We start from the raw sequence: 25,205 nt of genomic DNA, 5'->3' as shown, positions 1-25,205 counted from the left end.
AACAACTAGTCATGTGACAACAACTAGTCATGTGACAACAACTAGTCATGTGACAACCACTAGTCATGTGACACTTCTTTTAAGTTTAGTCCCAACTAACCCCCTACTTATATTTAGGGCTCCTTTATGTCAAAACAACATTGCAGAGCACTGAATCTGGAACAGGGTCAGGTATTTTCAATGTAATTACACAAATATTTTTGATTACAGCTAGTAAGTCTTCATGGCTTTTAGGAATGCTAGTTCAAACATTAATCTACTGAGTCGACATTCATCAATTAAATATGCGTAAAAGGCCCTGAATTTAGAAGGAAAGAGATAGATTGTAGCAAATCTGTCTTTTCTAATAAATGTCTTGTTATTTCATATGTTAAAGCTTCCTTTCAAATTTTGTTTGAAGTAAAATGATGAACTGTGAAGTGACAAGGGGCACCATCTGTAACACAGAATATTCAGTAATATAGGATCATATGTGTTTCACATGTATCTCCCAGTATCACAGACCATAACCTAACCCTTAACCTTACATGATACAGTCACCATGTGATACACATGAGATCCTGGATTACCGAAATATTCCTATAATTCTGGGCATATCAGGATTTGTAATTTCAGTCTTCTGCGGGCAAATATTGCAGTATGTGGAGATATACGGCAATCGGGTAGTTAGGTGTGGTGACTTCTTCACCTTTAGAGACCCAACAAAGTCCCCGCTTTAGGAGTGTCCCCTGAACAGGGTTGACCTATTGTTAAAACATATTGCCCTACATTCATTTTCAAGAAAAGTGTCCCCTGAATAGGAATTGCCCCTGATATTCATATTTACCTCTCCCTGTGTCATAAAATTGGCCATCATCGCTCCTTTGACTGCATTCTCAAGATTACAATCGGCAAAAATAATCAGAGGTGACTTCCCTCCGAGTTCCAATGTAATCTTCTTAATATCTTTTGCACAGCTCTCCATAATCTAAAGTTAAATAAATAAAACATTGAACTTTTAATTAACGAATGACTTTTTGGATTTTATAAATACATATTACCAGCCTAGAAAAACTTCTTAAAATACAGGACACGACAGAGACATGATTAAATGTATCTCATAAATGCAAAGAAAATAAATAGTTCCTTCGAAAAACGGTGAAATTAAGTAGAACAAGATTATTAGGAATTAAATTGGATACATTCATAACAATCCAATTCTTCACAAAGGTAATCTTGCACTCATGCAGACATATTTGTTTTCCTCTTTTGATTAAGGTCAAATTTAACTAGTTGTTAAACAAGATTGTCTATGTATTTGTTCAATGTTACAATATTTTTTTTTTAATATCTTATTTCATGTCACATTTGTCACTGACCAAAAATTGGATCGAAAATATTTAATTACTTAAAAGAAATTGTAATTTAAAGTGAAATTTTGCAAAATTTATAATATAAGAAATAAGTATAATTTATGCAAAACAATGAATTTTGATATGCATACTCCAAACAACAATAATTTACATGATAAAAAATCCTCTGCCCATCTCTTGCTTATTACATACAAATTTACATAATTTACAATTTTCATATAAAAGGCAAAAATTTTGTAAATCTACATTATAGTCTTATACACCTTATGTGGTAATTATCTTTGTGACATTTAGTAAAGTAATATACAACTAAGGGTATGCGTTATAAACAGGATTGTTTTAGATTTTATAGATTTAATGATTTACATTTGCTTTAAAAAAAAACTCATTAACTCATATAAACCTTCACAAACATAGGCTAATTCACTCACTCAGCCCAGATTACCGAACCCTAATAATCGTTATTGACAATCGTACGTAAATAATATTGGATATAACTTTGCATTAATGTAATTGCTTCGGCGAGTGAACACCGCTGAAATTTATGTGTCTCTTGATTGAATGTTGAGTGAACTATTGCAAATGTAGCCTACAAAAGTTACTCAATCTTTTGAATCGCTAAAGTTAGAGGGAGTTTTGAGGTTCGAACAACCACCTAGGAGAAAGTGCCATTGGCCCAGAAAAAATCCTGGCTTGAATCTATGTACAGTAAGATATTTATCATGCTGTTTTCTGGCAATAAATCAATTAATTTGTATTCATAATGCGCAGAATTCTTTCCAAAAAGATAAGTTCTATAAGGCCAGAACCGCTAGCACTCGTAAATTTGTTGGAATAAATATGATTTCAGATGCCTTTTAAACAAGTCAGAAGATTTTGATTTCCTGATGTTAATCAGGAGATTGTTCCATATAGATGGAGCGCAGACACTAAACGCATGATCACCGTACGTTAATAGCTGTGGATAAAGGTACGTGTAATCTTAGGTTATCAATAAAAGTTGAAAGATCGAAAAAACAACAAATCAGATGTAGGTAGAATAATTAAAATCAAACTCAATTGCAGTACAAAATTCATCAAAAAAATGTAAAACCGATAAACTTTCTTCCCAATCCACCACATTATGAAATCTTCTACCACTTTGATTGGCATGTTAAGTGGAAATGATCATGAAGGAATATATCAGTAAAAAGTGTTTGTAAATGCTACACAGACGTTTATTCAAGTACATAAAATAGCCTTGAAATTATATTTTCTGATTTCTTGAAATTACTGTTATTCTGCGAATCAAAGGGAACCTTTTAAACACTTTGAAAAAAGATTTTGAAAAGAATAGAGAATGACACTGTAAACTAACTGTGGAAACATTTCAACTTAAAACATTAAAGAAAATTAGCCTTGCGTTGACAATTCAAAGGATGAGAAATAGCAGTTGTTTTAAATTATTATCTTTACACTATGAGAGAGCTTTACAGAAGAAAAAAAACGCATCAGGAATATAAAGTTTTATTTATAGATTGGATTAATACCTTTCATGTGTATAAAATAAATATATTTTCAGGTTGCTTTTTAAATCAGAAAATTCCAGGGCAGATCCAGTGGGGAAAGTGCCTCCCACGCACATTCCCATCAACAACAATAAAAATCCAGGAGAGAAACAATATGGCTTATTTTTAAGCTTTTAAAATATCATTTTATTCCAACATTTGTTTGATTACCATATATCCTCGGGTATAATCCCACTACGGGTCTAATCCCACTCCTTATACTTTATGTCGGATTTCACAAACAGGCACATCCCCTGGTATAGTCTAAGTATTGACTTTTGGTCTGGATGTGAGCCTCTCTCTAGCCAGTTCAGATGACAGGCACATCCCCTGGTATAGTCTAAGTATTGACTTTTGGTCTGGATGTGAGCCTCTCTCTAGCCAGTTCAGATGACAGGCACATCCCCTGGTATAGTCCCAGTATTGACTTTTGGTCTGGATGTGAGCCTCTCTCTAGCCAGTTCAGATGACAGGCACATCCCTGGTATAGTCCCAGTATTGACTTTTGGTCTGGATGTGAGCCTCTCTCTAGCCAGTTCAGATGACAGGCACATCCCCTGGTATAGTCCCAGTATTGACTTTTGGTCTGGATGTGAGCCTCTCTCTAGCCAGTTCAGATGACAGGCACATCCCCTGGTATAGTCCCAGTATTGACTTTTGGTCTGGATGTGAGCCTCTCTCTAGCCAGTTCAGATGACAGGCACATCCCCTGGTATAGTCCCAGTATTGACTTTTGGTCTGGATGTGAGCCTCTCTCTAGCCAGTTCAGATGACAGGCACATCCCCTGGTATAGTCCCAGTATTGACTTTTGGTCTGGATGTGAGCCTCTATCTAGCCAGTTCAGATGAGTTTTAACAAGAAATGCTTACCAATCATTTTCTTTTTCCTGAACCAGGCTTTCCTTGGGTATAGTCCCACCTCATCCCCAACAACATTCATGGCCTACATGTTTGCCATTATTATCTTATCAATCATTATTTATTCTAGACATGTATTTCATCAAATTTTTTAGAAATGTGACCGGCAGAATAGCAAAGCAACGATGCGTTACAACCAAACTTGAACTGTTTCTGATTTTTTTCTGTTTTCAAATTCTTTACGTGGAATGAATATCCGAAATTATAATTATGTACCTGTTAGGAATCACGTCAAATATATTCTACTGTAGTTACTGCAGTAAAAACTGCAATAACGTAAGGTTATAGTTTGTTTCAATGTCTATGAAACAGTCACTACAGTAAACAAGTAAAAATGTGGTTGCGCTATTATAACCCTCCCTTCCCCCTCTCCCCGAAAAATTTCATGACAGGTTTAAAGAGTAAGCCAAACAGAGTTATGGCAGTAAGTGTAGTAGTGAATACTGCATGTCAAATGGTACAGATGTCTGTTATAGGACGTTGATATTTTTATATCTGAGCAACGAGGGTAAACTAGTTGGGTAATACCTGAAATCAATGCAGCAATATCAAATTTTATCATGCTATATTATATAAACTGTCAAATCTATAGCTGATATATCGGTCTTTCGATGAATAATAAAAAATTTATATACTTTGCGACATTTTTGATGAATTGATGATAAAACCAATTTTCTACCTCAACATTTTAGGTATCTTACTTCATGCTAGGCAATCAGTCATACTATATGACCTAGAGGTCATTTATATCTATATTATTATTATTATTACTATAATAGCACTATATCTGAATTTGTTATTTTATCTTCTCCGACACCACATGACTTTTCAATGCGGCATTTGAGTTAGGACGGAATTTGTTTACAAAAAAACATATTTTTGAGCCAATTTCAGAGGTCATCGTCAAATCACTAATTAGATGGTGTCCGTACATTGGCCCTAGTCTGGTTAATTGTGCATCATGTACCATAATTATTAGTTACATTGCACAGAAAAGTGATTTTTAGTGGTGATACTTAATGGCACCATTGCATGCTCAGATTTATTTTAACCATTAATACAGAAATTGCCTGCCACACAAGGAGTGTTTGGGCGATGACAAACCAACCCTGTAAAATCATAGCAGTGCCTTCTTGATGGCCGAGCCAGAGAGGTGTAAAAATATTAATTAGACTCCTTGGTCTAGCCTTTGGTACTGATTTAAGCAGATTAATTGAATAAAAGGTCATTGTAGAACATAGTGGTGTTTAACAAAATACAAATAATTAAATGTTTTTATTCATATGGAGAATATTGCACTCATATACCTCACAAAACATTCTCTCCATTCACGTCATAAATATTCATGTTGTACTGTATATCCATGTAGTTTTGAAAAGTTTGATACTAAAGTATGGAATTGATTATTCAAGAGACGGCGGGTATTTGTATTCATTCTGTACATGCCATTTGGTTGAATTTGAGAATCAGATATGAAGAAAAATTCCGATGTCATAACAAATGTTTATCTAAACGAGCAAAGTCTCAATATCATTGCAAATAGTTTGCATAAAAGCAATTGCATGTAACATAGGTCAATACAATAGATGCTGCACCCTGAATACTAATAGCATTTTATTGGTCTAATATGGCAGGTAAGCATCAACTCTAACCTTCTCATTTTATCCTGATTCGTGTAACACAAACAGAAAGAAATCTTAATCGTGTCCTGGCATATACTTATACTTTTAAAGTATTTTATAAAGCCTTATAACATCAAAATAGCATGTCTAATATTAATAAATTGGCGGGAAAAAATTAGGTGACAAGACATGAACTCATCCTTAGCGAGCTGACACCAAGGATGAGTTAACTTGTACCGATTTGAGCGTAAAAGTGCTCATACTTTGCTTGTATCACATTTATTTAATACAGTCTAAAGCTCTGTCTACACTATCAAACTAGTTTGACAAAAAAAGTGTGATGTATCCAAATATGGTAGTGATATTCCCAAATATGGTATCATTATGTCCGTATGGGCACATCACATTTTTTGTCACATAAAATTGGTTAGTGTAGACCAATAGTTTTCTTAATTCAAAGCATTCAAATCACAAAAAAAATCATATCATCGATGCATTTCATTCATATTGTGTCATAAAATTCATATCATCCATGCATTTCATTCATATCGTGTCATAAAATTTATATTATCAAAATGTTGCGGTGTTCCATACTACATGAGAGATAAGCTTTAATAGCAAGTTGTAAAGGGGAGGTTGAGGAGCCAGGGGATGAGGTTGAGGAGCCAGGAAGATGATGTTGGGAAGCCAGGGGATGAGGTTGAGGAGCCAGGGGATGAGGTCGAGGAGCCAGGGGGATGAGGTCGAGGAGCCAGGGAGATGAGGTTGAGGAGCCAGGGAGATGAGGTTGGGAAGCCAGGAGAATTATGTTGGGGAGCCAGGGGGATGATGTTGGGGAGCCAGGAGGATGATGTTGGGGAGCCAGGGGGATGATATTGGGGAGCCAGGGGGATGACGTTGGGGAGCCAGAGGGATGTGGTTGAGGAACAAGGGGGATGTGGTTGAGGTTCAAGGGGGATGTGGTTGAGGTACAAGGGGGATGTGGTTGAGGAACAAAGGGAGGCTCAAAACCAAGTAAACTTACCTTTTGACCAGTCGGTACACTGCCTGTAAAAGAGACTTTGGCAACATCTGGATGAGACGTTAATAAACTACCGGTTTCTGCTTGACCCTGGAGCACATTAAAAACACCATCAGGGATACCACCCTCTGTAAAAATAAAAAACATTCAATCAAAAACTATTCAAAAAGACTGATTTTAAAGTAACCTAAACAGGGATGTAGTTGGAAATGTATAAGGATCAGGTGTTAAAAGTTATGGGTAGGTTAGTAATGAAATTATAAAAAGTACTTTCTCGTACCCAGAGGTTTTTTACGTTGGTGCTGTGTTAAAATTAGGCGGGCTGGAAATGTAAGGAATGAAATGCTTTAGTGTGGCAGGGATGCAGCTAGTGTATAGCATAGTATAGGGTGCTAAAAATTAAACATCAAAAAGTACTTTCTGGTGAAGATCTAAAAAACATTCTTGAGGACTGAGTTAAGGACTCTAGGACTCCTGCTTTTTCTCAAAAAACTTTGGTTAAAAAGTGGTTTAATGTAAATTAGGAAAATATTTATTATTAAAAGTAGTTTTCTCATCATTTTTTAATAATATAATATTACTTAAAAGATTTATTACAAAAATGTGCAGACTGAAAAAACGTTGGGTGTTAAACCAATTTCAAATACAGCGACAATCAAATGTAAACAAAATAAATGTCTCCAATATGAATATTTATGGATACTAACTACATAAAAAGCACATAATCAGGAGTCCAGGGAATTGAAAAAAGATCAACATTTAACATTTAATAACTCTCCTGATATTGGTAAACTCCAATGAATATTAATAACAATCAATGTTAACACACACAAGTTGAAAATAAACTGTATGTTCAGCTTTGCCGACTACATCACATTTCTGGAACTTCCCAGCAGAATATTATACAGTACAGACAGACCTCCCAACTCTCCTATTATTGTTGGAAATTTCCTAAATTGTTTCACACCTGCAGATAAAATGTCTCCCGATTTGTTTTAAATTAACAATTTCTCTACTCTAGATAGACATAAGAGAATAGATAACATACTAATATCGTTGGAAGAATTTCATCTGGTTGTGGAATAGGTATTACATCAAAATTTCTTTTTGACCAACCAAAAAATAGTATAAGCAAACTTACAGTACGTTTCTAAACCTATCAGGTTTCATTCTCAACTGGCGTTTCATCGTCTAGCGTTGTTAATCCCATGACGACGATGAGTTGGTATAGCGCCACCAATAGGTCCAAAAGGTTCAAAAGGAAATCCTCAAACCCCTAGTAGGCAACTCAAAACATCATGTTGAGAACTCCAAACAGCTAGCGAAGGAAATTAGGAACATAAACATCCCTCCTAATGAAACACTAATATCATTTGATGTGGTTTCTTTGTACACAAAAACACCAGTAAAAGAAGCAATAAAAACCGTAGAACATTGCCTAAAACAGGACAAGCAACTTAACACAAGAACAAAATTAGAAGTGGTTGACATCATTGAGTTGCTATCACTGATTCTCAACGCCATTTATTTCAGTTTCAAAGGCAAAGTATACAAACAAAAGGAAGGTTTAGCAATGCGCAGTCAGCCCCTTCATAGCAAATTTGTTTATGGAATGGTTAGAGTCGGAGGCGATTGCTACAGCACCAATGGAATTCAAACCCTCCATATGGTATCGCTATGTCGATGACATTCTTGCCAGCATTCCCTTGCATGCAGCCACTGATCTAAACACTCACTTAAACAACATTGACACTACCCAAAACATTAAATTCACCACCGAATGCGTGTCCAACAACACCATTCCTTTTTTGGACATTCTTATAACACTACAAAGCAACCGATCATTAACAACTTCAGTCTACAGAAAACCGACACACACAGATCAGTATTTAAATTTCAAGTCAAATCACCCATTACAACACAAACTCAATGTTATTAATACGCTTGTGGACAGATGTGAAAACATAGTTTCAACACCTGAAGGACAGAAACAGGAAATGGACCACATCAGACAGGCTTTGAAGAAATGCGACTACCCAGATTGGACATTCAAGAAGGTAGAAAAACAACGACTCCAAAAACAGCAACGACAGCTTGATCAAAATCGCAGCAAAGGTACAACATCTACTAAAGAAAAGTCACGTTGTAACATCGGGATCCCATACAAAAAGGTCTGTCTAAACGCATAAAAAGAGTATTCAACCAACATCAAATTGACACCTTTTTCATCCCATCTAATAAGATCAGGCAAAACCTCGTTCATCCGAAAGACCGCATCGAAAAAGATCAAGTATGCGGTTGCATCTACAAACTACAATGTTTGAACTGTCCACAAGCTTACATAGGGGAAACAGGGAGGGCTTTAAAAACACGCATAAAAGAACATCGCACAGACACAGAAAACAACACGGGAGGGATTTTAACCAGGGCTCAAAGATCATCTACATCATCAATCATACATAAATCTGCAATAACAGATCATGCACTACAACACAATCACCTCATTGATTGGAACGCTGCTATCCTTGAGAAAGAATGCAACACTCAAAAAAGGCAAATAAAAGAGTCGATCAACATCAGAAAACATGGAAAAATCATGAACAGAGATGAAGGAGCCCACGAATTGTCACACATTTATGATCAACTATTGGAGAAGGGGGCACGTCCTTTTGGACCTATTGGTGGCGCTATGCCAACTCATCGTCGTCATGGGATTAACAAAGCTAGACGATGAAATGCCAGTTGAGAATGAAACCTGATAGGTTTCGAAACGTACAGTACTGTAAGTTCGCTTATACTATTTTTTGGTTGGTCAAAAAGAAATTTTATGTAATACTAATATCGGTCGGTAAGAGCCATTCTCAATCTGATGGTATTTGTAAAAAAAAAAAAACAAGATATCAAAAAGTAATATTATGCACAGTATGTATGTACAGTGCATTATATTATATTTAACTATTATTGAAAATCCAACCCTATTTGTTTTTCTTTATTAATATACTGACATACAGAAACTCCTTTTATAACATTTTAACAACAGTGTATTATAGTATATTATCTAACATACTGTATATTAACATTGAACAAAAGTTGTATAGTATAAGTAGATTGTGAAACCTATATTTTTTTTTATTGACGAGAAAGAGACATTGTGTATAAAATAAAAACAACATATAAAAAGGCAATAGGCAATAAAGTACAGACATAAAAGTTATACAATACTGTTGACGAGTATCAAGGGATTTTAAGAAATGCAAAAAAAAAAAAATGTCTTCCCATTATAACTATAACAGTTAAATTGGGCTAGCTAAATAACTGTTCAGTATCTTCCAGTTTCACATTAATTTGGGTTTATGTTCAAATACTTGCATTGTGTCTACGTCATTGCAAAGTGCCTTAAAGATACATAACAAACAAAACAAAAAACAGGCAGACTTAATCTCCTACTTCAACAACACTTGGGGATACCTCTACGAAAGGGACACTTTCCCATGAAACAAATGTGTAGCAATATGTTTTAACACTACAGACAGCCCCTAGGAACACCTTATAAGGGGACACTTCCCATGAAACAAATGAGTAGCAATATGTTTTAACACTACAGACAGCCCCTAGGAACACCTTATGAGGGGACACTTCCCATGAAACAAATATGTAGCAATATGTTTTAACACTACAGACAGCCCCTAGGAACACCTTATTATAAGGGGACACTTTCCCATGAAACAAATGTGTAGCAATATGTTTTAACACTACAGACGGCCCCTAGGAACACCTTATAAGGGGACACTTCCCATGAAACAAATGTGTAGCAATATGTTTTAACACTACAGACAGCCCCTAGGAACACCTTATAAGGGGACACTTCCCATGCAACAAATGAGTAGCAATATGTTTTAACACTACAGTCAGCCCCTAGGAACACCTTATAAGGGGACACTTCCCATGAAACAAATGAGTAGCAATATGTTTTAACACTACAGTCAGCCCCTAGGAACACCTTATAAGGGGACACTTCCGATGAAACAAATGAGTAGCAATATGTTTTAACACTACAGACAGCCCCTAGGAACACCTTATAAGGGGACACTTTCCCATGAAACAAATGAGTAGCAATATGTTTTAACACTACAGTCAGCCCCTAGGAACACCTTATAAGGGGACACTTCCCATGAAACAAATGAGTAGCAATATGTTTTAACACTACAGACGGCCCCTAGGAACACCTTAAGGGGACACTTCCCATGAAACAAATGAGTAGCAATATGTTTTAACACTACAGACAGCCCATAGGAACACCTTATAAGGGGACACTTCCCATGAAACAAATGAGTAGCAATATGTTTTAACACTACAGACGGCCCCTAGGAACACCTTAAGGGGACACTTCCCATGAAACAAATGAGTAGCAATATGTTTTAACACTACAGACGGCCCCTAGGAACACCTTATAAGGGGACACTTCCCATGAAACAAATGAGTAGCAATATGTTTTAACACTACAGACAGCCCCTAGGAACACCTTAAGGGGACACTTTCCCATGAAACAAATGAGTAGCAATATGTTTTAACACTACAGACGGCCCCTAGGAACACCTTATAAGGGGACACTTCCCATGAAACAAATGAGTAGCAATATGTTTTAACACTACAGACAGCCCCTAGGAACACCTTATAAGGGGACACTTCCCATGAAACAAATGAGTAGCAATATGTTTTAACACTACAGTCAGCCCCTAGGAACACCTTATAAGGGGACACTTTCCCATGAAACAAATGAGTAGCAATATGTTTTAACACTACAGACAGCCCCTAGGAACACCTTATAAGGGGACACTTCCCATGAAACAAATGAGTAGCAATATGTTTTAACACTACAGACAGCCCCTAGGAACACCTTATAAGGGGACACTTCCCATGAAACAAATGTGTAGCAATATGTTTTAACACTACAGACAGCCCCTAGGAACACCTTATAAGGGGACACTTCCCATGAAACAAATGAGTAGCAATATGTTTTAACACTACAGACAGCCCCTAGGAACACCTTATAAGGGGACACTTTCCCATGAAACAAATGAGTAGCAATATGTTTTAACACTACAGACAGCCCCTAGGAACACCTTATAAGGGGACACTTTCCCATGAAACAAATGAGTAGCAATATGTTTTAACACTACAGTCAGCCCCTAGGCACACCTTATAAGGGGACACTTCCCATGAAACAAATGAGTAGCAATATGTTTTAACACTACAGTCAGCCCCTAGGAACACCTTATAAGGGGACACTTCCCATGAAACAAATGAGTAGCAATATGTTTTAACACTACAGTCAGCCCCTAGGAACACCTTATAAGGGGACGCTTCCCATGAAACAAATGAGTAGCAATATGTTTTAACACTACAGACGGCCCCTAGGAACACCTTATAAGGGGACACCTTGCTGCTTCCTATTGTCTCCTAATAGGGGTTCTATTGTATATGTTTTTTTAATCTGATGGTGATGAACGCGAATGTCTCAATATGTGCCTAAATTTCAAAGCGGGTCAAATGGCCGAGCGGTTAAGGCAGGCTGCCATTTACTGTGCCTACAGAGCTAACAATATCCACCTAGTTCTGGTGTCTTCTCGGATAAGGACCATAAACTGTGTGCACTTCTTATAGAACCCAGTTCATCATTCAAAACGAGTTGGGCATTACTGCGGTGAACTGGTTCACAAAATTGCCCCTGTATCAGGGGGATTACCATCTATCTGATATGACAATGATTAATTTACTATTGGTAATCCTTAGCCACATATGTGTAAAGACATAAAATAAAAAATAAAATAGAGATGTGAATGACAACAATAATGACTTGAATGGCTTATCTTAAGGGTATCATCGAAGTGTAATTATGGGATTAATTAACAATTTTAATTACAGTATGTGCTTAAGCAAAGATTAAATCATATAATATATCAAGCTCATTTATCAAATATCAAAAAAAGTAATAAGTAGTTTTTATTCCCAAAGCTACATAAATGAAAATGAAGACATTTGATTGTATGTAACATTGTTTTTAAAGTAGACATTTTTTTTTTTTTTTAATTTCGTTTACGATATTCTGTGTTGATACAAGTGTCTGCCATGCAATATTGGTAAAGTAATGCTTGTCGGGTCAAGTGGCTACGCAGTTACAGACGGCAACACTGCAAACCATCGGCAGCAACAAATGCCAACAGTACTGTACTATGTACACATTCTCCAAGGCATTGTGTCTGTTACACTGCATGGAATTGATCGTGTCACAGCCACAGATAAACACTTTGATCTCCGGAGCTCAGCATCCTGTTCTTAGATTACCTTGAAAGAACCCAATGCACCTCTCGGAAAAGAGTAAAGTGTTACCTTGGAGTTGAGGGTCCATTTCATCGCCTTGTCATTTATCCCTGCCCTGGGCTAACAACCTAACAGTTTAATGATTTTCTTTACAGAAACCACAATCAGTACGGAACTCACCTTTATAAATTTCGGCCAATAGAATAGCAGATAGGGGTGTAAACTGCGACGGCTTATAAACCATAGTATTACCACACGCCAAGGCTGGTGCCGATTTCCAACCAGCAATTTGAACTGGGAAATTCCAAGCACCGATTCCAACACAAACTCCAAGTGGTTCTTGTCTTGTATATGCAAATGAGCCACCTGATAGTTGAATCTGTTGCCCTAAAATATAAATTGGATAACAATTTATTTTTAAAGCAAATATAACATTTCTGTCGTATTTATACCAAAAAAATACCATCACTTACTTTCTTTTAGATTTTTTTTTTCTCATCTTTAATATGTAAAAATCATTTGATGGCATTCACCTTTTAAGGAATACCCAGCTGGTAATTAGATGAGAGAATCTCAGGGGAATACGGTGAAATTAAAACAACTACACACTGACAAAGATGGATGTTTTGTCAAAAACCCAAAGGGAAACTAAGTTAGACAAAAATGTAATCTGTTTTTGTATTTTGCAAGAAGATAATTAATCAATTGTCTTGTAGTTGAGGTTTATATTTTTTGCTATTAGCTAATAAAAATAGATATAAAAGGTGACTTGATGTTGAAAAGAACCTTTTGAGTGCATGAAGCAATAACAAGTCAAAAAAGGAACCTTCTGTGATAAACTACACAAATCTATTGTTCCTGAGGCAAATCCTAAAATGAAAGGAGAGGGGGACAGACCCTAAACGTGTTGAACTTAACCTAATACCCTATTTTAAGAGGTAATAAGTTATTTGACTATTGGCTGCTCTGTTTAGCATGGCATCTGATTGGTTATTTTTTTTTTTTGTATTTTGTATTAATATTTGTCCTCAGTGAGGAAATTCGGATTAGGCCCTCCACGGACCCACGGCAGCCAGCAGTACAGCGCCTACCAGATTAGGCAATGAGAGTAAAGCATCTTGCCTAAGGATGCAATTAGTATGGTACAGATAACCTCGAACCCATGCCTATCACATGCTAGTCCGATATTACAATTACACCATCACTCTCCAGTATATACAGCACCCACCACGATTTCTAGACGGTCTCCCATCCAGAACGCAACCGGGCCCAACGTTGCTTAACTTCGGTGATCTGACGAGAACCGGTGTTTCAACGCAGTATGGCCGTATAATACTGTTAGTATTATCATTTATTTACTTCATTTACTCACTCTATTCAATGGTTCTACTGTATTTATTAACTATTGCACAAAACTGGCGACTGTGGCATTAAAAAAAAAAATCAACCGGAATATATGCATGGTCTGTTCTACTCCCCATCCAAAATCCAAGCACTGACTTTCTGAATGGCCTTAGCCTTCCACCTAACCTTTGACATGTTGAATAGGGAGAACATTCTTCTGCAGAACAATAAATCTTTTAACATTAATTATTTGTATATTAATTGGTCAGATGTAATCGCAATGGCAAACAAGTTTAAAAAAAAATTTAATTAACTTAGCTGACCGACGCAAATTATTTCAAAGTCTTAAAAGATTAAAGTAACATGAATTGCTATCTAGAATTACTATACACATAATAATATTTAATTCCGGTGTGTAATTCAAGAAACCCATATTTCTTAAACTGTATTATACTACAAAGGTCACTTATATAAGAATAACACATATTGATCTTCTTCTTCATATATTTTTTCCGCTACAATTTTGTAATCATTTTTCATGCGTAATGATGCGTGTGAAAACACACCACCCACTGAATTTAACAGCAACTGGGGTTAGCAAGAGGCTATGTCAAGCATTTCACTGGTACAGGTTTTTCAAGTACTACTGAACGACGTCTGTATATAATACTATGGAAATTTAATCAAACAATGGACATAAAAAAATGAAGATATCATATTTATTGGCTCGTTTTGAATAAAACGTCTCCCTTGAATAAACAGCAATTATTTTGATTGAAGACCCCCTACACTTTGAAAAAATTAAATAATTACTGGATGCTGAGCCCATCGCTAAAGGGATCCTACCTTAGAATCAATGAAAAGTAGCCGCCTATAATGTTATCCCAAAGTAGCCGCCTCAAACGGTTCCCCTTTTGCCCAGGAACTAGTCAAATATTGCACCCTCACTGGTGTGGTCTTGGTAGTTCAATTTATAGTATTTTTCAGTAAAACAGATAGAGTACTGTAAGAGCCTCATGTCTCGGAGTGGCTGCTGCACCACCACACTATTATTATTATTATATCAAAAATTATAAAGCGTCAATTCAAAGACCGAGGTACAAAATCAAAGGCGCTGGGCATTTTAGTGGTCGAAAAAATGAGTTTTGAGCAATTTTAAAAATAAGGCAACAGAAGAGCAGTGTTTAATTTGTGGGGGGGAGTGAATTCCAGAGTGTGGGTGCTGCAAAAGAAAACGATCTATGACCAAAGGTTTTAGTAGCTATGCGTGGAACAGAGAGTAAAAAATCAGATGATCTAAGAGTCCGTCCAGGAACATAAAAGGTGATTGACGGATGTAAGCAGGTTGGTTGAAAAGAAGTGCTTTAAAAGTAAGGAGCAAGATTTTAAATTTGATTCGATTGTCAATGGGGAGCCAGTGAAGTTCTCGAAGAACAGGTGAAATGTGAGAGCGACAGTTAGTGAACGTAATGATACGAGCAGCCGAGTTCTGTAGTCGTTGAAGACGATTAATTTAAAAATTCGGAAGGGCATAGAACAGAGAATTGCAATAATCAAGACGAGAGGAGATAAAACCATGAATAGAGGATGTGGAGCGCATCGAAAGAAAACGTCAAATGTGTGCAATATTGCGAAGATAAAAGTTTACTGATTTAGTAATATAACTGATGTGTGCTTGCATGTTTAGAGATTCGTCAAGTTTTATACCAAGATTAGTAACAAATTGAGACGGATGTATGAGTGATGAGCCTATAGTAATAAAATGGGGTGCTATTTTGGTACGAATATGATTAGTACAGAAAATGATGTATTCAGATTTATTATCATTTAATTTGAGGAGATTGGTTGAAAGCCAGGTATGGATGTCTTTAAAGCTCAGGTACAGGCATGAATTTTAAATATAATATTTGGTTAATTGTACATAAATCAAATATTTGTAACAGAAATCAAGACGAAAAAACATGAATTTCCATTAATATGGTCAAATACAAAATTTGGCCAAATTCTTCCATAAAAACCAGGAAGACTTTTTTTCAGTAGTTAGGTAGTTAACCTAATGTAATAACATGTCTGGTGACTCCCTAGACGGTGAAAAAAGGTGGTGGATATACGGTGGATAATTTTTGCTATAGCATGAAAATAAAAATCTGAAGTTGAATAAAAATATCAGAAATGTAATATTCAAGTTATATTACCTATATTTAGTCATCTGATAACTTTTTTTACCACACCGTTTATTTTTCATAGCTTTTTAAAATGCCTCTCTATTTACAAAATTTGTGTACAAAAGAATAGAGATTTTACTGTGTAATTTGAACTATCCCCCCACTGATAAGAAAGTGCTTATTTTTAACAAGCTCGTGTAACACAAATAAAATCCCAAAAATTATGAAACATAGGGGAAACTATAGATCGATAATTATTGGAATGTATGATCAATAGAAATTTTTTGCCCGCACCTGGCCTTTAAGGCAATTCTCAAGGCGTTCAATAACAATAAGTAGATTATGGGGATCAAAAGGAATATACAACTGAATATCATCAGCGTAGAAATGATGAGATGTTGTGACGTTTGATAATTTGGGATAAAGGAAATATGTATAAAGAGAAAAGAATAGGGCCAAGGATGGATCCTTGAGGGACTCCGCATTCCATATATTTAGGCGACGATCTAACACCATTTATTTCAATGAACTGTGTACGGTTTTGAAGATATGAAATCAACCAGTTCAAAACAAAGCCAGAAATGCCAAAATAAGAATGAAGACGATCAAGTATTTGGTGGTCAACTGTATCGAAGGCAGCAGATAGGTCAAGCATTACAAGGGCAACTGCTTGCTACTGTCCATAGCAACTGTTATGTCATTTATTTAGTATCCTGAGAAGAGCTCTTTCAGTACAGTGACCCTCTTTATATGCTGATTGGAATGGGTCTAACAAATTAAAATTAATAAGGTATGACATTAACTGTGTGGAGACAACTTTCTCAATTAATTTGGCATGGAAAGGTAAATTTGAGATAGGTCTAAAATTTTGGAATTGTTCCGGGTCAAGTGATGGGGATGACAACAGCCGATTTTAGCTGGTCAGGAAAAATACCAGTGGACAAGAACAAATTAATAAGGGAAGTAAGTATGGTGGCAAAAGCTTCTTTACAAGTCTTCAGAAGTGGAGTGGGAATGGGGTCAAGAGAGCAAGACGCCGAAGATGAGGAGGAAATGAGCTTAGCAACCTGAATAGGGTCAACCCAGTCAAATGAGCAGAGAGTAGCAGTGTTAGTGGTGGTTATGTTAGTAACGACATCATGGTCAGTGGGGATAGATTAGTGCGAATAGCAGCAATCTTGTTATGTAAAAAATCAGAAAATTGTTCGGCCAGATGGAAAATATTGGAATTACTTGGAAAGACTTGTTTAATAGTACCTTTAAAAAATTTATCAATAATATTAAATAATTTCCTAAGATCACCATTACATTTATCAATTTTAGAAGAGATGAATTTTGATTTAGCAAATACGTAATTTAGCATTAAACATTCTTTGTTGATTAGCAAACTTATCCTTATCAGAAAAAAATTTTGTTTTACGCCACTGACGTTCAAGTTTGCGAGATTGTTATTGAGATTGTTATTATACCAAGGTTTGTTTTTACAAGTAACCCCATTTTGATACAATTTTTACATCAAATGCGTAGACTTGGCTGCCAAGAATACTATTCTACTACCAGAACTATGGTGGAGAAGATCTTGAACCTGCACTTTTTATGCCTATAGGTGGTGGTACCCCGGTCTTAACTGCTTAACCACTGAATAATAAGTACCTGAAATAGTCGGAGCTAGCCCCGAATTATACTCTAATCCATCAATCACGGATTGTACATCGACTCGTGCTTCCCAAATTGGTTTTCCATTGTTATAGACTTCAAGTTCGGCAAGTTCTTCTCCACGTTCCTATAAGAAAAAAAACCATCCTAATAGATGTGAATAGTATCTACAAAAGTTGTCTGATACTGTGTCACATGTTTCAACTGCAATTACATTGCAAATTGTCTACAGTTACATAATATGTTATCATGCCACTAAACATTTATGACATGGAAGAAATAAGGGGAAAGGTTTTGTTTTATAACCTGCACAGCGCCAGTTTAAAAACAAAATATACCGTGTCATAGCCAGACTTCCTAGGTTGTCTGATAATTGTGGTAGTTTCCCAGGCATTTTGAGTGCCCTTCTGTTTCCCACTAAAAGTGCAATTTTGTCTAATTTATTTAAATAAAAATAAAATCCTGAAAATCCATAAATTCAACACAATGACATTTGTAATGGTACACAGTAAAGTAAATGTAATATACATTGTTTTATAGACATTGATGGCCCAGATTGTTTAACTAGCGCGCTCTATGGTGGCATGTTTAAACAGAATTATAGACCCCTCTATAGCTTGGCCAAATTTTAATAAAGTCCCCCAATATTTAATTTTTCCAAGTTGGGAATTCTGAAAAGCTACTCAACATTACAGTACAATAAAGTGGAGTAAGAAGTTGTTACCGAGTTCTCTCTTCAGATATCAGAATCATTTCCCGCATTGACACGGTGTAAGAGTATTTAAATTCACCTGCGTGTAAAGTTTCAAATTTTATTCAAATACTGGCAAGGTAATTGTTACCGACCTCGCAGGGCTGGTTAGAAATTACCAAACTCTTTCGTGATATACATGGGGGAAAATTAAAACTCCCTCTTGAAACACATTCGTATCAAGAAAACGATTGGTTATGAATTTTTAAAATTTCAGACACTTTTTAATACGTGTGAATTAGTAATTGTAATCACTTGTATTATTATACAATATGTTGTATTATCAGATTTCATTTGAAATGTACTTGTCACATATCATGATGTTAAATATTCAAAGTGCTACAAACAATCATATAATGTCACAAACTACAAGGATAAAGTTAAGCGTACTAAGACAAGCCTTAGAGAAAACACTGAAGAGTGATAATTAATTTGACCCGGGGTCAAATATATCAATCACGAAATGCAAAACAATCATCTTAAGTTGTTTAAAGTCAATGGTACTATCATATCACTCTCTTGATTTAAGCTAAAAGATTGGTTCATTCTGACAAATGAGATGTGTGGAGTGAATTGAGAATGAAGAAAAATGCTGGGAGAAGCTACTGTAAATAAAGATATTTGGAAATGAATAAAGACAAAACCAATACAGAAAAAAAATATTAACAGTTAAATATTAATTATAAAATAAGTATTATATGACATGATTAATGATATGATTGCAATGATTAATATAACAGAATTAAAAAAGGTTTTTGATGATTTAACAAAAATTTAGTGTTAGAAGAGGCTAAAGAAAGATATTTGGAAATGATTTAAGAAAAAAAAATACAGAAAAAATAATACATTAACAGTAATATTAATAATAAATGTTGTATGACATACAATGATTAAAAACAATTTAAAAAAGTGTTTGATGATTAACAAAAACAGGGTTGGCTAAGAAAGATATTTGGAAATATTTACGCCCGTATTCTTAAACCGGACTTTAGTTGTAGTTTGAAGTTCGACTTGAAAAAGTCGTAGTTCGAGCTATTACTTCAAATTCGATTCAAAAACAAAGTAGTCGAAGTTTGCAGTTCGACTTAATGAAGTCGAGCTTTTAGTTGAGTTGCACACGTCTGGGTAACAAAGGCTATACATTGGCCAATGACAAGAGAGTATTTGAGGAGCAGACGAAATTTTGCGCATTGATATCACTTTCCATTTTCTTACAACACTTTTTACGCATCAGGACTATATACATGAAAAGTAATTTTAATCGTTAATTATTAGAACAAGATCAGTATCAATTTAACAGTGAAGTACTTTTGATTAACAACAAACAAAATATTCAAAATATATTCAGGAACCATGGCGGTACGGTAACTTTTATATTTTCTAGGCCCCCAACAAAGTATGATCGCGACGAACCACGCACTTCATCGAGTGACAAGAAAGCGCTAGGCCCCCTAAACATTCCATCGCGTGGTGAATTTCCGCATCTGCCATTGTCGCTATGGCGTGACGTTGTTCAAGTCGGACTTGCGCGAAGAAAATAATGTAATTTGTATACGGTTGTAAATAAAGATTATTTCATTATTATAACTTATAATACCAATGTATACTTAATTAAGCTAATATAAAAATAGATATTTCATTTTTCAATATCTGGCCAATATAACAATTAAATGACTATTACGTTTTCCATAAACATCATTTAAAAACCATTTAGTCAACCATTTAGCCTGCCCCCTCCAGGACTAAAAAAATCGATCAAAATTCGTCTCGATTTAGTCGAGGTTGGCCTGAATTAGTCGGCGATTTAGTTGAAGTTTGGTTTATGAATTAAAATGACGTCATTTTTAAAGTTTTAGCTCGAACTACGACTAAAGTCCGGTTTAAGAATACGGGCGTTAGTTTGTTGGGCCCAAAATTGGGTTCTACTAAATTATTATTTCTTCTAAAACATTGAAGACTGAACCATGGTTGATGGTAATAGTGTTCTATGCAACCAGTGGTCTAATGGTAGGGTGCTTGCATATCAAGCAAAAGGTTGGTTCAAATCTCAACTATTTCAGTTGCAATCCATCCCATTATTTCAAAGCCTGTTGTATCAAACCTAGGGCAAAAGCTCTTTCAAAAGTTTTTTTAAACCTGGGTTAAAAAAGAAATAAATATTCTAACTATCTTCAAAAATATCTTTCACACGTAACATTTTTCAATTCTGAATTCAGATGTCATAATAGAATGTCGTTTTACGACTCATTCCTATCTATTTATTCGCAATAAAAAGGTTTAAGAAAGTTAATATGTGATTTTAACTCACTCAACAGGTTTATAATTACTAGTTGTGTCTCCGAGGTCTAATTAAGAAAGTGATAAATTGATTTAAATTTTACACAAAATGGTAACGCAGGTCGATTGCTGACATCACAAATCATTTTTATTCGACATAGTATTAAAAACCGTCTCACCACTGATTGACAGACTGTATGCCTACCTCACCTGTAGGCAGACAAAAAAAAATTTGTTGTCCTTAAACTTTAAATGTGTTCAGACTCTGCCTGCACTATCAAACTTTTAAACCCAGATTACTGAAAAACTTTAGTTTCATTCAACTCAAGGTAATACAATTGTAACCCTTTTTATTACATTATGTAAGACTTTATACATCCATCCAATACACATAAAACATATATTTTAATCATGATTAAATTCATTTAATTCACGATTATCATTTAATTCACTATTAAATTAATGTGCTAGTGGATAAAGTTACTGTAATTCATTCCTCCAAAATACATAAAACATTAAAGTTAAATATACATATCATATTTCAAATAATTCTATATCAATATCCGCAGCAAAGATTAAATTCTTAAATTATGAGGTACGACCATGTAACTGAAAACCAAAGTTAGTTATTTTTGTAATATGTTATTCGCTGATTTTTATAAGATTAAACAATTTGAATTTGCGGAAAATGTATAGCATTAATCCTCTCTTGGATCTGCTACCACAAGGTGGCCTCATAAGTAGATTTTTGTTATTAGATTGGACGCGAGTAGGATCACATGATAGAAAAATAAACGTAGCAGTAGGACACTCAACGTACCTTGTCGTTCCGTAATTTTGTTTTGTGTGTTCATTTTTGTTACACAGTGAGGAAACACACGCGTGTGAAGCTGTTGACTGATCACGTTCGATCAATCTGTACTCAGTGTCCTAAATAGGAGCTGCCTTTTTTAATGGTTTAACCTCTCGTTAAAAGTTTGTTATATTTGTGAGATGGTACAAATAATTTTATTCTGTAAAGTAGGTTTGTTAACAAATTTTTTATATTTGTGCAATAGTACAAATAATTTCAAAAGAAAGATATATATTGGTTATTTTGTCTTTACATTTGCCCTACATGAAGTTAGTGCATTGGATGCTATCCAATATTTTATACTGTATTATCGGCCTGGCATTATAGGTGCAGGTACTGTAGATCTTTAAAAGTCAGTGACAGATCGATGGGTGACCCATTAACACCTTTATTCTTTTAATTTTTAAACTTTAATCTGTGCCAAGAATGTGGTTAGCAGTGGCCCTAGAGGTCAGTGGCCCTACAGGTCATCATTCAACTACTGTAGACACAATTTTTTTAGAAAACTTTTTAAATATTTTATAAAATATTTACCTTCACTCTATTTGCAACAGACATTAAAATCTTTCCTCTTTCAAACCCAGATAGTCTGGACCACTCTGGAAAAGCATCTTTGGCAGCCTGCACGGCGCTGTCAACATCTTTTACACCAGAGCTTACGGTCTCGCATATTACTTCACCTGAAATAGATAGAGTTACATTCTAAACTCTATCAAACTTATGTTACAAAAATTATTATATATGTGAACTTTATTCAATCAATCGTACATTTGTTATAATGGTAACCACAATAAGATATAATATTACAGTAGATTTTTACAAAAAAACAAGACCAATATAAATATTAATTATAAAATATATACAATGATTATTTACAGTAATGATAATAATAAAAAAGAATATGATGTGCCCATATATGGACATGATGATGTCATATTGCTACCATATTTGGACATATCACACTAGTTTGATAGTGTAAATAAACACAATTCTTTATAATTATAGACATCACTTTTTCACCAATGACATCAAGATACAGAATGAATAATTTGTTTTGTCATCTCATAATCATAACTAAAGGTAGAAAGTTAAATTCTAACCTTAGGCTCTGTCTACACCATATATGGGTACATCACATTTTTTTGTCACATAAAATTTGATAGTGTGGACAGAGCTTTATGTCATTTTATTGGATGTGTAAAAACATCATTTTCATCAAAGGAAGTATAGATGGTTATGCTATAGTTAAAGGATTAAAACTCGTAAGATTTCTTTTGTCTTATAAAAAATGTGCATTTACCTATTTATCATCGTAGTGTAAATAGGCCTTAACACACTGCTCAAGGTCACCTTCAAACATTCAATTTAATCGCTTTAAATGAAAATTTCAACACAAATGTACACTCATACAATGTTGTACTTGATGAATGCTAATATTTGGATATACAGTACCATAATAGCTTGAGCTAGACCTACAATAGTAGTTTACCAGATGGTAGAGTTTTAATAATAGCTAGTCGTATACTGTAGTTAGAGGCTAGTTTAAAAAAACCGCTTTCATGGATAAGCTTATGACGATTTATAAACGAATAATTGACAGGCCACGCTTTACTATGACATCACTCTAGGAAAATACAATGATGGAGACTACCATTAATAAAAGTCATATAGGCCTATTACGGTAAGTATTTAGTAAAGATGGTGAAACGAAAAAAAAAAGAAGGAAAAATGCTTCGATCCAGTCCTGAGAAATTTATTTATCCAACATTTAATACAGCGATAGGTTTTTTTGTGTCAAGGATGAAAACAGCAAAACTGGGTCATACTAATCTTTGCCCAGTAGGCCTGGTATTGATTGGTATGGTTTTATGATATAAAATGTTAAGCGAAAATGTTATCAAGTACATCATAATACATGCTAACATATATATATACAAGTGATGTTTGTTTGTTGTCAACGTGTTTGACAAAAACAACTTTTTTTTACCGATTTTAACTCGTTTCTGGAAAGAAAAATATATAAAGTAAAATTGAAAACTATAGACTATTATAGTAGGGGGGGGGGGGGGCATAACATAGGCCTAACTTAACTAGCCTAGGCTAAAAAATAGGCATGTTAATAAACGTACTTAACGTCATTTTATATCTTAACCCTACCGGGCCCTAAATTTGCGATATCGGGGCTACAGGGCGTAGATTAGTATGACAGGCAAAGCTGTCCAAAACAGATCCGTGACCTGGCCTAGCTACTGTAGTATGGTTGTAGGCAGCTGGCACCGGCGAGCAGGGTCACCTGTCACACGTGTGGCCGCTGCTGATCATTATTGACAGGCCTAACCTTTGGCTGGATTAAACACTTTAAAATCTTCGTCCGAATTCTGACTTGTGGGCGTTTTGCGTACACCATTGACAAAATTCAACGGTTGATTAAAAAATTCTGTAGAAATCTGCCTACAGAACGAAGGTTTTAAAAGAATTTGATTCAGTACTGTTGTTGTAGATTTATGCATCGTTTCGCCGGTCGGTGGTTTTTTCACAGTAAAATAACATGAATGCTGCCCTCTATATATTAATATAACAGTTTGGGCCTTTAAAAAATCAATAAATTTAAACTTATTTTAATGCTTCTATGAGGAATGTTTGTTTCCCAGAATCACAGAATTGTTTCAATTGATTCAATTGCAACTTTCTGGTTTATGTGATTGCTTACCAATCTCTTGGGTTCAAATCATAGACTGACTTTTAGGCATATGAATTATAAAATTTCCCCCGGTGGTCTAACAGTGTCACTGATGTCCTCTTTAAAGAAACCTTATAACTTTATGGCCGATGTTAATGGCTATGCCACTATTTTAATGTATCGCTGAACGAGGAATTATTAACTGTAATAATATCACTGATCGCTGAGCACATTCTTCATAATCATAAAGTTGTATATCAATTAGTCAAAAAGCCTAGGATGAAAACAAGTTTCCCAGCCACGGGGATTAAACATTTCTTTATGGGCAGATTGATACATTTACAACTCTTTATAACGGTTTCCCGAGGTTGGAAATTCTGTGCATATAAATTCTTGTTAAATTATAAAAAACACCGCGCGCCCGGAGTTCGTGAGGCTTTGCTGGTACAGTACGAATCACTAGTAACTAAAGTGACGAAATAAAGGCCTACGACTAAAAAACAAACAAAAGATTGAATATTAGTTATTACTAGGCCTATTTATCTTAATTGTTTATCGGATACGCTACAAAAAAACAATGACGATAATGATATGCCGTGCGTCTGCACAACGGTTACTTCATACGACTCAGATGCACATACATTATAGAGCGGGCCTGGATGATAACTCGTTGGTATTCTGTTATTAAATGTACACAC

The 25,205-nt window shown here is 35.2% G+C and overlaps 1 protein-coding gene across 2 annotated transcripts in view; it reads right to left on the bottom strand.

Moving 5' to 3' along the window:
- Window positions 1-25,205, bottom strand: part of LOC140047371 (4-trimethylaminobutyraldehyde dehydrogenase A-like) — a 35,066-nt gene that overhangs the window by 4,429 nt on the left and 5,432 nt on the right. Inside the window, exons 1-6 of one of the 2 annotated variants that reach the window (XM_072092359.1) lie at window positions 24,166-24,610; window positions 22,362-22,507; window positions 17,944-18,073; window positions 12,962-13,168; window positions 6,464-6,588; window positions 827-967 (exon numbers count right to left, since the gene is read on the bottom strand). In XM_072092359.1, coding sequence (XP_071948460.1) covers window positions 827-967; window positions 6,464-6,588; window positions 12,962-13,168; window positions 17,944-18,073; window positions 22,362-22,507; window positions 24,166-24,337 — 921 coding nt within the window. In that variant the 5' untranslated portion in view covers window positions 24,338-24,610. Of the gene's footprint in view, window positions 1-826; window positions 968-6,463; window positions 6,589-12,961; window positions 13,169-17,943; window positions 18,074-22,361; window positions 22,508-24,165; window positions 24,611-25,205 lie in introns of those variants that run through there. The other variant, XM_072092360.1, reaches the window with a different exon arrangement.

Source organism: Antedon mediterranea, chromosome 4 (assembly GCF_964355755.1).
Source record: "Antedon mediterranea chromosome 4, ecAntMedi1.1, whole genome shotgun sequence".
In the NCBI taxonomy this organism is placed as follows: Eukaryota; Metazoa; Echinodermata; class Crinoidea; order Comatulida; family Antedonidae; genus Antedon; species Antedon mediterranea.
The sequence above is the reverse complement of the archived record's forward strand: the minus strand, read 5'-3'. Positions and strand labels throughout refer to the sequence as shown.